This window comes from Tribolium castaneum, chromosome 8 (genome assembly GCF_031307605.1).
Source record: "Tribolium castaneum strain GA2 chromosome 8, icTriCast1.1, whole genome shotgun sequence".
Classification (NCBI taxonomy): Eukaryota; Metazoa; Arthropoda; class Insecta; order Coleoptera; family Tenebrionidae; genus Tribolium; species Tribolium castaneum.
This window is the reverse complement of record NC_087401.1, coordinates 9,951,250-9,963,677: the sequence shown is the minus strand read 5'-3', so window position 1 is coordinate 9,963,677 and position 12,428 is coordinate 9,951,250. Positions and strand designations below refer to the sequence as shown.

Below are 12,428 nucleotides of genomic sequence, written 5' to 3'. Positions count from 1 at the left end.
GTCCCCGGTTTTGCAATTGTTGTGCGTCAGAGACGCAGACACTTTATGTAATTGAGGAAAAAACGTTATCACTAACGCGCACCGATTCGATAATCGCAGACAAATTAGTTTAATTGCCTTTGACCTCGTTTTGTCCCCAAAATTTGGAAAACTTTGCGAACAATAAAATTGAAGACATCAAGGTGAAAAAAAAGCGCAAAAACTATCACCTTGGCAACAACTGACAAGTCTGCCATTTTCCACCAAAACGAGTGAAATTTCCGCAAGATGAACAAATCAAAATTCGGTCGTATTCTTAAAATTTCGCGTGTCTGTCGATGCGGCATCAAGACACAACCTCATCAATTCCTTATCCCGAATCGGCGCGAGCACGTTTACAAAAAAGCGGTGCAAGAATGCATAAAAGCCGGCGAAATTATGAAAAAAGTCAATCAAATTACGTACTCGCAATACCCGAAAGTTTCGATAAATCCGTATTTTAACCGGTTTTTGAGTGATGAAGGCGATTTTTGTCGCAATTATGATGAGAATAACAGGAATTTTTTGTACAAGACGGACTGTGGGGGCGATTTTAGGATTACGAAAGTGGTCGTGAGCGATTTTTTGAGGGAAAGCAGGAGGGAAAAGTCCACGGATCGGCCCTCGTTTGATAATCCTTGTGATAAGTATAAGAACAAAGATAAGTGTGGGAAGAAAGAGGATTCATGTAAGAAGAAGGAGGAGGATCCATGTAAGAAGAAAAAAGAAGACCCTTGCAAGAAGAAAGAAGACCCTTGTAAGAAGAAAGAAGACCCATGTAAGAAGAAAAAAGAAGACCCTTGTAAGAAGAAAGAAGACCCATGTAAGAAGAAAAAGGAAGACCCTTGTAAGAAGAAAGAAGACCCATGTAAGAAGAAGAAAGAAGATCCATGTAAGAAGAAGAAGGAAGATCCATGCAAGAAGAAAAAGGAAGACCCTTGTAAGAAGAAGGATGACCCGTGTAAGAAGAAAAAAGAAGACCCATGTAAGAAGAAAAAGGAAGACCCTTGCAAGAAGAAAGAAGACCCATGTAAGAAGAAAAAGGATGACCCATGTAAGAAGGCGAAAGAGGATCCTTGTAAGAAGAAAGATGACCCATGCAAGAAGGCGAAAGAAGATCCTTGTAAGAAGAAAGATGACCCTTGTAAGAAGCCTAAACTTTGTAGTGCCCATGAAACAACTCCAAAAGAATGCGAATCAACATCTGTAGAACCTTGTGAGAAGAAAAAGGAGTCAAAATCATATCCTCTAATTAATGGGCCTTGTCCTGAGTCAAATAAGGACTGCTGTGAAGCAAGTCAAGAAAATCAAGGTTAGTTCTTTTTTTTTCTAAAACAGTTATTGAGTTCGGAAGTACTGATTTCTAAAATGCAAATGTTTTTTCCATTGTTTTTTTCCCACTGTTTGTTTTTCTTAAACAGGTACTGATTTCGGAGACTTCTATCAAGGCCAGTTCTTTACAGTATTTTTTCTAAAACAGTTATTAATTTTGAAGTTACATATTTTTAAAACACAAATTTTTGAAAGGGTTCCTCAGCTTTTTTTCTAAAGCTGTTATTGAATTTGGAAGTATAAACTTAGAGATTTCAAATTTTTGAAGGTTATCTCGTTCTTTCCACAGGGTTTTTCTAAAATAGCTATTAATCTCGGAGATACAGACTTTTAGAAGTTTCTTAAGATTAGTTCTTTCCATTGTGTTTTTTTTTCAACAGTTATAAATTTGGAAGTTACAGATTTTTAAAACACAAATTTTTGACAAGGTTCCACTGTTTTTTTTCTAAACAGTTATAGGTATCGGAGTTATAGATAATCTATAAAATAGAAGTTTTTATCAAGGTTAATTTTTTCCCACTGTTTTTTTTTTCTTAAACAGCTACTGATTTCTATTCTATTCTGAGACTTCTATCAAAGCCAGTTCTTTTAAGTATTTGTTTTAAAACAGTTATTAATTTGGAAGTTACATATTTTTAAAACACAAGTTTTTGACAGGGTTCCTGTGTTTTTTTTTCTAAAGCAGTTATTGATTTCGGAAATATAAACTTAGAAAATACAAATTTTTACACGTTAATTAATTCTTTCCACAGTTTTTTTTTGTAAAACAGCTATTAATTTCGGAGATACAAATTTCTTGAAGTTCCTTAGGGTCAGTTCTTTCCATTGTGTTTTTTTTAAACGGTTATTAATTAAATTTCGATGATACAAATTTTTAAAACACAAATTTTTGTCAAGGCTCCATTTTTTTTCTAAAACAGTTATAGATTTCGGAGTTATAGATTTATAAGTTGAAAGTTTTTATCAAGCCTAATTCCTTCCCACTTATATTTTTAAACAATTAGATTAGTTTTCTAAAACAGTTATAAATTTGGAAGTTACAGATTTTTTAAACACAAATTTTTATCAAGGTTCCACTGTTCTTTCCAGCTTCTTTTTTGGAAAACAGTTATTAATCTGGAAGTTACAGATTTCTAAAACACAAATTTTTTGACAGGCTTTCACTGTTTATTTTTCAGTTATTGATTTCGAAGTTACAGACTTCTAAAATGCATTTTTTTCTCAAGGTCAGTTCTTTCCTCTGTTTTTTTTTGTAAAACATTTATAAATTTGAAAGATACAGATTTTTAAAACACAATTTTTTGTCAAGGTTTCACTGTTGTTTTTTTTTTCTAACACCGTTATTGGTTTCGGAGTTACAGATTTTTATGAAAGTTTGTTCTTGTCACTGTTTTTTTACTAGTTTCTAATTTTGAAGACTTCTATCAAAACAAGTTCTTTTCAGTTTTTTTTTCTAAAACTGTTATTGCTTTCTGAAATACAAAGTTCTAAAATACAAATTTTTAAAGGTTACCTACTTTTTTCCAGTTTTAAAATGCAATTTTTTCTCTAGGTTAGTTCTTTCCACTGTGTTTTTTTCTAAAACAGTGATAAATTTGGAAGTTACAAATTTTTAAAATACACATTTTTGAAAGGTTCCATAGCTTTTTTTTCTGAAACTGATATTGAATTCGGAAATATAAAATTAGAAAATACAATATTTTTCAGGTTAATTAATTTTTTCTAAAGTTTTTTTTTTCCTAAAACAGCTATTATTTCGGAGATACAAACTTTTTGAAGTTCCTTAAGATAAGTTCTTTCCATTGTGTTTTTTAAACAATTATAAATTTGGATGATACAGATTTTTAAAACACAAATTTTTGGCAAGGTTCCAGTTTTTTCTAAAACAGTTATAGATTTCGGAGTTATAGATTTATAAAATAGAAGTTTTTATCAAGCTTAATTCCTTCACACTTTTATTTTTAAATAATTATAGTTTTTTTCAGTTTTTTTTCTAAAGCAATTATAAATTTGGAAGTTACAGATTTTTAAAACACAAATTTTTATCAAGGTGCCACTGTTTTTTTTCTAAAACAGTTATTGATTTCGTAGTTACAGATTTATAAAATGGAAGTTTTGATCAAAGTTTGTTCTTCTCACTGTTTTTTTTTACTAGTTACTAATTTCGAAGACTTCTATCAGGACAAGTTGTTTCCAGTTTTTTTTTCTAAAACAGTTATTAATTTGGAAGTTACAGGTTTTTAAAACACACATTTTTTGACAGGGTTTCACTGTTTTTTTTTTCTAAAATGCATTTTTTTCTCAAGGTCAGTTCTTTCCTCTGTTTTTTTTGTAAAACATTTATAAATTTGGAAGATACAGGTTTTTAAAACACAATTTTTTGTCAAGGTTTCACCGTTATTGGTTTCGGAGTTACAGATTTCTAAAATGCAAATTTTGTATCAAGGTTAATTTTTTTCCACTATGTTTTTGTTTAAAACAGTAACTGATTTCGTAGACGTCTGTTAAGGCACATTCTTTCCACTCTTTTTTAAAGAGTTATTGATTTCAAACGAACATTTTTTTAGAATTACCGAACATTTTGGACGAGATTGACGTCCTAGACCCGACAAAACTCGCCAACGCTGAGGAAACATTTGGCGAAGATTACAAAAACAAAGAATACCACTCTTACACAAACTTTGCGTTTTACGACATGAACTCGTACCTCAGTTGCCAACGTAGCGAAAAACCGGGAGAAAAGGAATCCGGAGATAAGTGTGATTAAATAATGAAATTATGAAATGTATTTATTAAAAACAGTTTAAACAATCGAAATCTCTTTTAATCAACAAAGTCCCTCCATACCTCGCCACCATTCCCTGTTGCACCAAATCAACGATCTTATGATACGCTTTATGCCAACAACAGTTCATTTGAGCGAAATTTCGGTACAAAAAATTCATAGCTGTGGGCAACCAATCAATATCGCGGGCAATCGCCAACTGTCGGAAGTGTTCGCCAAGGAGCACAACGTCGTAATTGTCGGGTTTTTGTTCTGATTGTAACCACTTGTAAAGGATTGGTTTGAGTTGGGGCCAATTGAGGCCACTAAAAGGCGATTTTTTGACTGGTGGGGCTGTCTCAGGACTCTCAAGCGGTGGCTTGGGGGCTGGGGTTTCCAGATTGTACTCTTTGATGATTTCCGCCCGGATTTCGGGCGGCAGTTCCTGGAGGACGTTCAGGTCCACCTCGGCCTTCTTGATCTCCACTGACTGGAAACATCACACTTTACGTCAAAAAGTTTATAATTTATTTTGGAATTTTTTTGAACATTTTTGGCTTAATTTCGCGATTCTTGATTCAGTTTGAACTAAATAATTACAGTTCTGACAGAAAAAACGCTGATAAAACGTCATCAAGAAATAATAATTCCATTTATAACTTCATTGAGTGATTTCTTGGTCCATTCCAGCGAACTGTGGCGAAATAAACTACATTTTTAGCTTAAACACGTGCTCAAACACCCGTAAAAGGCCAAATTATTATCATTTGTGCTTTAATTTAGAGATTTTTCGACTGATTTTAAAGAAAATTGCAGAAAAAAAATTGTTACAACATCTGAGAGAGCAAAAATATTACATTTTTGACCCTATTCAGTGATTTTTCGTCTCGGTTTAGTGAAATTTCACAAAATAATTTGCGCTTAAACGCTTGAAAAATGCAAAAATAAAGCAATTTCGCTTTGACTAAGTGATTTTGAAAAAAAACTTCGCGAAATAACTTGGCTGATAGTCATACTGAAGAACAAGAAAATTTAAAAAAATTATTGCCTTTTCCCAATTGAGTGATTTTCGGTCCAGTTTAGCTAATTTTCGCAAAAATGGAATTTAGAAGTTTTTTAGATCATTTTTGATGAGAGCTTTTGGAATAATGGTGTTTGTGACCGTAAAACAAAACGCCCAAAAAAGACAAAAATAACGTATTTTTCACTTAATTCTACGATTTTTTAATTATTCTGTATGAAGTTATCCGAAAGAATTACGATTCTGACAAAAAAAATATTCCATTTTTAACTTTATTAGTAATTTCTTGATCCATTCCAGTGAACTGTGGCGAAATAAACTACATTTTTAGCTTAAAAACGTGCTCAAACCCCCGTAAAAGACGAAATTATTATCATTTTTGCTTTAATTTAGAGGTTTTTCGACCGATTTTTAAGAAAATTGCGCAAATAATTAGGTGTATGATGTTACAACATCTAAGTGAGCAAAAATGATTACATTTTTGACCCTATTCAGTGATTTTTCGTCTCGGTTTAGCGAAATTTCACGAAATAATTTGCGCTTAAACGCTTGAAAAATGCAAAAATAAAGCAATTTCGCTTTGACTCAGTGATTTTGAAAAAAAACTTCGCGAAATAACTTGGCTGAAAATCATACTGAAGAATAAGGAAATTTAAAAAAATCATAGCCTTTTCGACCCAGTTGAGTGATTTTCGGTCCGGTTTAGCTAATTTTTGCAAAAATGGAATTTAGAAGTTTTTTAGATCATTTTTGATGAGAGCTTTTGGAATAATGGTGTTTGTGACCGTAAAACAAAACGCCCAAAAAAGACAAAAATAACGTATTTTTCACTTAATTCTACGATTTTTTAATTATTTTGTATGAAATTATCCGAAAGAATTACGATTCTGACAAAAAAAATCCATTTTTAACTTTATGAGTGATTTCTTGGTCCATTCCAGTGAACTGTGGCGAAATAAACTACATTTTTAGCTTAAAAACGTGCTCAAACCCCCGTAAAAGACAAAATTATTATCATTTTTGCTTTAATTTAGGGGTTTTTCGAATGATTTTAAAGAAAATTGCGCAAATAATTAGGTGTATGACAGAAAAAAATTGTTACAACATCTGAGAGAGCAAAAATAATTTCATTTTCGACCCTATTCCGTGATTTTTCGTCTCGGTTTAGCAAAATTTCACGAAATAATTTGCGCTTAAACGCTTGAAAAATGCAAAAATAAAGCAATTTCGCTTTGACTCAGTGATTTTGAAAAAAAACTTCGCGAAATAACTTGGCTGATAGTCATACTGAAGAACAAAAAAATTTAAAAAATTATAGTCTTTTTCCAATTGAGTCATTTTCGGTCCGGTTTAGCTAATTTTCGCAAAAATGGAATTTAGAAGTTTTTTAGATCATTTTTGATGAGAGCTTTTGGAATAATGGTGTTTGTGAACGTAAAACAAAACGCCCAAAAAAGACAAAAATAACGTATTTTTCCACTTAATTTTACGATTTTTTAATTATTTTGTATAAATTATCCGAAAGAATTACGATTCTGAAAAAAAAAAATTCCATTTTTAACTTTATTAGTGATTTCTTGGTCCATTCCAGCGAACTGTAGCGTAATAAACTACATTTTTAGCTTAAAAACGTGCTCAAACCCCCGTAAAAGACAAAATTATTATCATTTTTGCATTAATTTAGGGATTTTTTGAATGATTGTAAGAAGATTGCGCAAATAATTACGTGTATGACAGAAAAAAAATTGTTACAACATCTGAGAGAGCAAAAATAATTACATTTTTGACCCTATTCAGTGATTTTTCGTCTCGGTTTAGCAAAATTTCACGAAATAATTTGCGCTTAAACGCTTGAAAAATGCAAAAATAAAGCAATTTCGCTTTGACTCAGTGATTTTGAAAAAAAACTTCGCGAAATAACTTGGCTGAAAATCATACTGAAGAATAAGATAATTTCAAAAAATCATAGCCTTTTCGACCCAGTTGAGTGATTTTCGGTCCGGTTTAGCTAATTTTCGCAAAAATGGAATTTAGAAGTTTTTTAGATCATTTTTGATGAGAGCTTTTGGAATAATGGTGTTTGTGACCGTAAAACAAAACGCCCAAAAAAGACAAAAATAACGTATTTTTCACTTAATTCTACGACTTTTTAATTATTCTGTATGAAATTATCCGAAAGAATTACGATTCTGACAAAAAAAAAATTCCATTTTTAACTTTATTAGTGATTTCTTGGTCCATTCCAGGAACTGTAGCGAAATAAACTACATTTTTAGCTTAAAAACGTGCTTAAACACCCGTAAAAGACCAAATTATTATCATTTGTGCTTTAATTTAGAGATTTTTGGACTGATTTTTAAGAAAATTGCGCAAATAATTAGGTGTATGACAAAAAAAAATTGTTACAACATCTGAGAGAGCAAAAATAATTACATTTTTGACCCTATTCAGTGATTTTTCGTCTCGGTTTAGCGAAATTTCACGAAATAATTTGCACTCAAACGCTTGAAAAATGCAAAAATAAAGCAATTTCGCTTTGACTCAGTGATTTTGAAAAAAAACTTCGCGAAATAACTTGGCTGAAAATCATACTGAAGAACAAGAAAATTTCAAAAAATCATAGCCTTTTCGACCCAATTGAGTGATTTTCTGTCCGGTTTAGCTAATTTTCGCAAAAATGGAATTTGGAAGTTTTTCAGATTATTTTTGACGAGATTTCTTGGAATAATGGTGTTGTGGCCGCAAAACAAAACAAAACGCTCAAAAAATACAAAAATAACGTCATTTTTGGCTTTATTTTATGATTTTTGACTTATTTTTCACGAAATTATGCGAAAGAATTACGATTCTGACAGAAAAAACGCTAAAATGTCCATCAAAGAAAAAATGATTCTATTTTTAACTTTATTGAGTGATTTCTTGGTCCATTTTAGCGAACTTTCTTGAAATGAACGTAATTGTTGGCTCAAAAACGTGCTTAAACCCTCGTAAAAGGCAAAAATAATACAGTCTCGTGAAATAAACTGCTTTAACGCTTGAAAATGTTCGAAATAATAACATCGTTAGTGATTCTTTGACTGGTTTTTAATAAAATATAGAAAAAAAAGTTAAAACGTCCGATAAAATAAAAATAATTCCTCAACTTTATTGAGTGTTTTTTCGTCTCGGTTTGGGGAAATCTCGTGAAATAAACAGCTCAAACGTTCAAAAAAGGCAAAAATAAAACCATTTTACCTTAATTTAGTGATTCTTTGGTCTAGTTTAATAAACAAAATTTCGCGAAATAGTTACATTTTGAACAGAAAAAATATACAGAAAAGTACGGCAAAACCAAACAAACTTGATTTTACACATTGTGTGATTTTTTTGGGTAGGTTTAGCAAAATTTCTGCTCAAACACTTGAAAAGGGCAAAAATAATAACATTTTTACCGCAAGTCAGAGATTCTTTAGCTAGTTTTTAACAAAATTTTGGGATATACTTACGTTCCTGAGAAAAAAAGAATGTTAAAACATCCGATAATAAAATAATTGCATTTTTCATGACATAAATACGAGTTTTATAAGACGTTCTATTGTGGCATGAAGATTTTGGAGCACGACGAAGGAGTGCCACAATTAGTCTTATAAAACGAGTGCAATAAATAATTTTTTCCACTTTCCATCTTTGTTGTTTGTTTTTGTTTAGTTTAATTTTTCAAAATTAAAAAAAAAACTGTTTTTGTCCCTTCTGATTCAGATAATAGTAAATCAAAATCCTTGTTTTCGGATAACTGATAAAATTGACTAGTTAAAATTGAAGTTCTTAAATAAAAGCCCCCACAACTGACCTTATTTTGCCCCGTTATCTCCTTCTTATTCTTAAAAAAATCACTAAGACTGTTCTTCTGTCCCTTTGAATTTTTTCGAGGACGCCCTCTCGTGGCCACTTTCTCGCCACTTGGGGGTCTGACAAGTTCGCGCGCTCTACTGGCGATTTTATCACCACTTGGTTCAATTTTCTTCGATTCTTGTTGCAAAAAATTGCTCAAAGTCGGATTAATCGGCGCCAACTTTTCCAATTTCGTTAACTGAACCCCAAGTCCGCGCAATTCGGCATAATTAACATTCATTTTATCGTAAAGTGTTCTAACTTCACGATGAAGTATTTTAACATCGGAGATGTGATGCGCAAGTGTTTGACTTTTACTCACGGAATCGCACAAGCCATGACCGAGAAATTTTGCAGTTTCCTGTAATTTTTTTAGTTTATTACCAAGCGGTTTTTTAAATTTTTGATCTAGTTAGCCATATGTTACGTCAGCAGTGAAACGTATTCGCAAATAAAACTAACTAGACGCCCTCTGGTGATGGCTTTTGAACTATGTCGAAAACAGTAACGAAATTTTCGTAATTCCACATTTAATGAATTGTTTAACAATTTTGCGTGTATAGTGTTAATTACTTATATTAGAGAGAATCACTTCTGCGGTTTTTCGTGGTATAAAGTGTTTATTGTTGGAATTTGAAAGTGGATAAAAAGTGAAAAAAATTTAAATTTTAATTACAAAGTGTTATTAAACAGTTGCGTAATTAAAGACTATAAGTAACGGATCACAGCGAACACAAAGTTGGGCTCAAGAAACCACTAAATGAGTGAAGTGTGTGAATTTTAGGTTAGAATTTTTCTACTGAAAAAATCATGAAATACTTCGGTAAATTTTTATAACTACAATTGTGATTAACAACTATTGATACATTTAAACAAAAATTGTTCCAAAAGGTAGGCTTTTCAATGTCTTTGTAATAATTTTCCAATAAAGAAAGTGGACGTTATTCGTCTTTTCCTCGTCATCACTAATTTATCAATATTCCTTTCTTGCACCAAATATTCAATAGTCATTCCACAATAATTGTGAAGCCTCAAAATTCGTACAACGTTCAAAATTCCCTCCATTTATGGTTACTGTTTTCGACCTAGCTCAGTGGCGCCCCCAACGGTAATTTACTTCCAAATTACGTAAATAACTTCAGCATCGCTTTATTTGCCAATATGTTCACCGAAGAATATAAAAAAAATATTTTAACATCGGTTTTTGGTCATGGATAACTAGATCAAAATTTTATAGAATCGCTCGGTATATTTTAAAATTTTTAAAACTCACCAAAGGCGCATCAGCTGCCCGAATCATCAATTTCAAGGTAACGGTTTTCGCCCGCATTTTGATTTCGTTCAAACGGCTCCAGACTTCATTACCCAAACTTTCCAAAAAATTATAACACTCGTTGATTGTTTTGAAGCGGATTCCGTAGTTGATTTCGGCAGAGACTGACTTCCGTTCGTGTGTGTAATTGAGGGGTTTCCGGTCAACTCCCTTCGCTTGTTCCAGGAGGGTTTCCCCCATTTTAGCCCCCAGCTCACGTTGTAAAACCCCCAAGGACGCCACTTGGACGTCGCCACACGTCTCCAAACCCAAACTTTTGAGCTTACTAAGGGTTGCATAACCAACCCCTGGCAAATCGGCGAGAGCGATTTCGGCCATATATGACTCGACATCTTCAGGCTTGAGGTAGTAAGAACCGTCAGGTTTGGCATTTTTCGTAGCCAATCGGGCTTGGAGCCGATTGCTGCCGAACCCAGTCGAACAGGGACAACCTGTTGCCGTCTTTATCTCGTCTCGAATGTGATTGGCCCAATCTTCCACCGACAAATCGTAGCTTTTGAGGAGGTCGCTGACCTCGACGTACATCTCGTCACAACTCACGGCCTCAATATTGAGGGTGTAGGAGGCCAAGGTCTTGTAAAGTACCATCGAGACCTCCTTATAGCCCTCAAAATCGTACGGAATTGTCTTAATCTGGGGGCACAGCTTGGCCGCAGCCCCCAGAAACATCCCGTTTTTAACCCCACATTTTCTGGCCTCGTAACTACAACTTGCAACTTCTGACATGGACGATCTCCCGTCTATCATCCTTAGTTCCACTCTTTCTGGCATTCTATCCATGTTCAAGGTCACAGTTTCCTCCCGTTCTTTGTTGGGGTTGAGTTGAGCCCTTCGGGCGTGGGTCACGGCCACGGGGAGCCCCCGGAGCTCCGGTCGCGTGCGCAGCCCCACCGAGACGAAGAAACAGTCCATGTCGATGTGCATCACGACGGGGGTTTGGGGCACAGCCCCCGTTTTGGGGACGTGTGACAGTTTGACACGGCCGGGGAAGTCCCGGGGTTTCTCGCGCAAGTCCGAGATAAACTGTTTGTATTCGGCCCCCAAAGTTGAGATGAGGTGTAGGCGAGAATTGGAGTAGAATTCTTCGAGGAAATGGGGGTCGGAGGCTGTTTTAGCTATCACGGGGAAGTCCAAAGGGGGCTGTGTTGTCGTTTGATTGGTGTAAAGGAGGTAGCGTTTGTAGTCGAGGAGTTTATTGAGGGCTATGCTGTCGGTGATCCACGAGGGTTTAACGATTGGGACCGAACCCAACTTATTAATCTACAATTTTTTTGTTAAGTTTTTAAGCTTTGTGGCCATAATTTTGGGGTAAATAACCTTGACGTTGGGTAAATTCGATGCAATTATGTGGGTGGTTGTGGAGCTTTGGTACAAGTGGAAGGTGCCCCCATGTTGGGCCATCAATAATTTTAATTGTTCGGAACTGGGGTTTGTCAAGCCGTTGACGAGGATTGAGACTCCGGTGAAAATGTCCGATAATTTTTCGACTTCTTTGGCTGTGGTTTCCTTGTATTGTTCCCTAAGTTTGGCTTTTTTTGCTTCCATGTAACCCCCCTGTGAGGAAGTGAGGTTATGTTGGGTTGATTGGTACAAAGGGGATTTACCCATTCTGCGAAACCGTTGTCTTCATCGTCACGGTTTTGCTGGCGTCTGCGACTCATTTTTGGCCCTTGTTAATCAATTTAAAGCGTAAAAATTAGCTTTTTTCCAAGAACATTGTTTACCACACGTGGCGCCCTCTACAATGCTTTTAATTCAAATTCAATTTATTTAAATTTTTAACACAGTTTTTAATAATTTATTCCTCCAGGATTATTCTTTTTAGTATATCATTATTTTAAATCACTTGTGGTACTTAATAATTTAAATTAGTCAATGCAGGTTGTTTTACAAATCCATGCATGTTTAATTATGGCGGCAATTTCAATTTTTTTTTAGGAGTTTGGTCGGGTTAACAATAAGACACAGCAGGGTACAAATGAATATTATTTATTTCCAATATTATATATACTAATATAGACAGTATACACATTTGAAATATTTTTTCGATATATTACACTCTCTAATATAAAAAGCTTTCCTGAAAAATA

General features: G+C 33.9%; 2 protein-coding genes across 2 annotated transcripts; one reads left to right on the top strand and one right to left on the bottom strand.

Moving 5' to 3' along the window:
- Positions 1-123: 123 nt before the first annotated feature.
- On the top strand, positions 124-4,161 carry LOC103313435 (uncharacterized). The gene is made up of 2 exons (XM_008196691.3): positions 124-1,330; positions 3,918-4,161. The coding sequence occupies exons 1-2, from the start codon at positions 268-270 to the stop codon at positions 4,115-4,117; spliced, it is 1,263 nt and encodes a 420-aa protein (XP_008194913.2). The 5' UTR covers positions 124-267; the 3' UTR covers positions 4,118-4,161.
- Positions 4,122-12,092, bottom strand: Rev1 (DNA polymerase Rev1). Its single transcript, XM_963201.4, has 5 exons — positions 11,943-12,092; positions 11,656-11,892; positions 10,279-11,598; positions 8,965-9,366; positions 4,122-4,604 (listed from the first exon to the last, which is right to left on the bottom strand). The coding sequence occupies exons 1-5, from the start codon at positions 11,997-11,999 to the stop codon at positions 4,143-4,145; spliced, it is 2,478 nt and encodes an 825-aa protein (XP_968294.2). The 5' UTR covers positions 12,000-12,092; the 3' UTR covers positions 4,122-4,142.
- Positions 12,093-12,428: the final 336 nt, after the last annotated feature.

Coding starts and splice junctions, on each gene's coding strand:
- LOC103313435 (XM_008196691.3), top strand. CDS start 268: ATGAACAAATCAAAATTCGGTCGTATTCTTAAAATTTCGCGTGTCTGT. Junction 1,331..3,917: donor AGCAAGTCAAGAAAATCAAG/GTTAGTTCTTTT, acceptor ACATTTTTTTAG/AATTACCGAACATTTTGGAC.
- Rev1 (XM_963201.4), bottom strand. CDS start 11,999: ATGAGTCGCAGACGCCAGCAAAACCGTGACGATGAAGACAACGGTTTC. Junction 11,893..11,942: donor ACAACGGTTTCGCAGAATGG/GTAAATCCCCTT, acceptor ACTTCCTCACAG/GGGGGTTACATGGAAGCAAA. Junction 11,599..11,655: donor CGAATTTACCCAACGTCAAG/GTTATTTACCCC, acceptor AAAAAATTGTAG/ATTAATAAGTTGGGTTCGGT.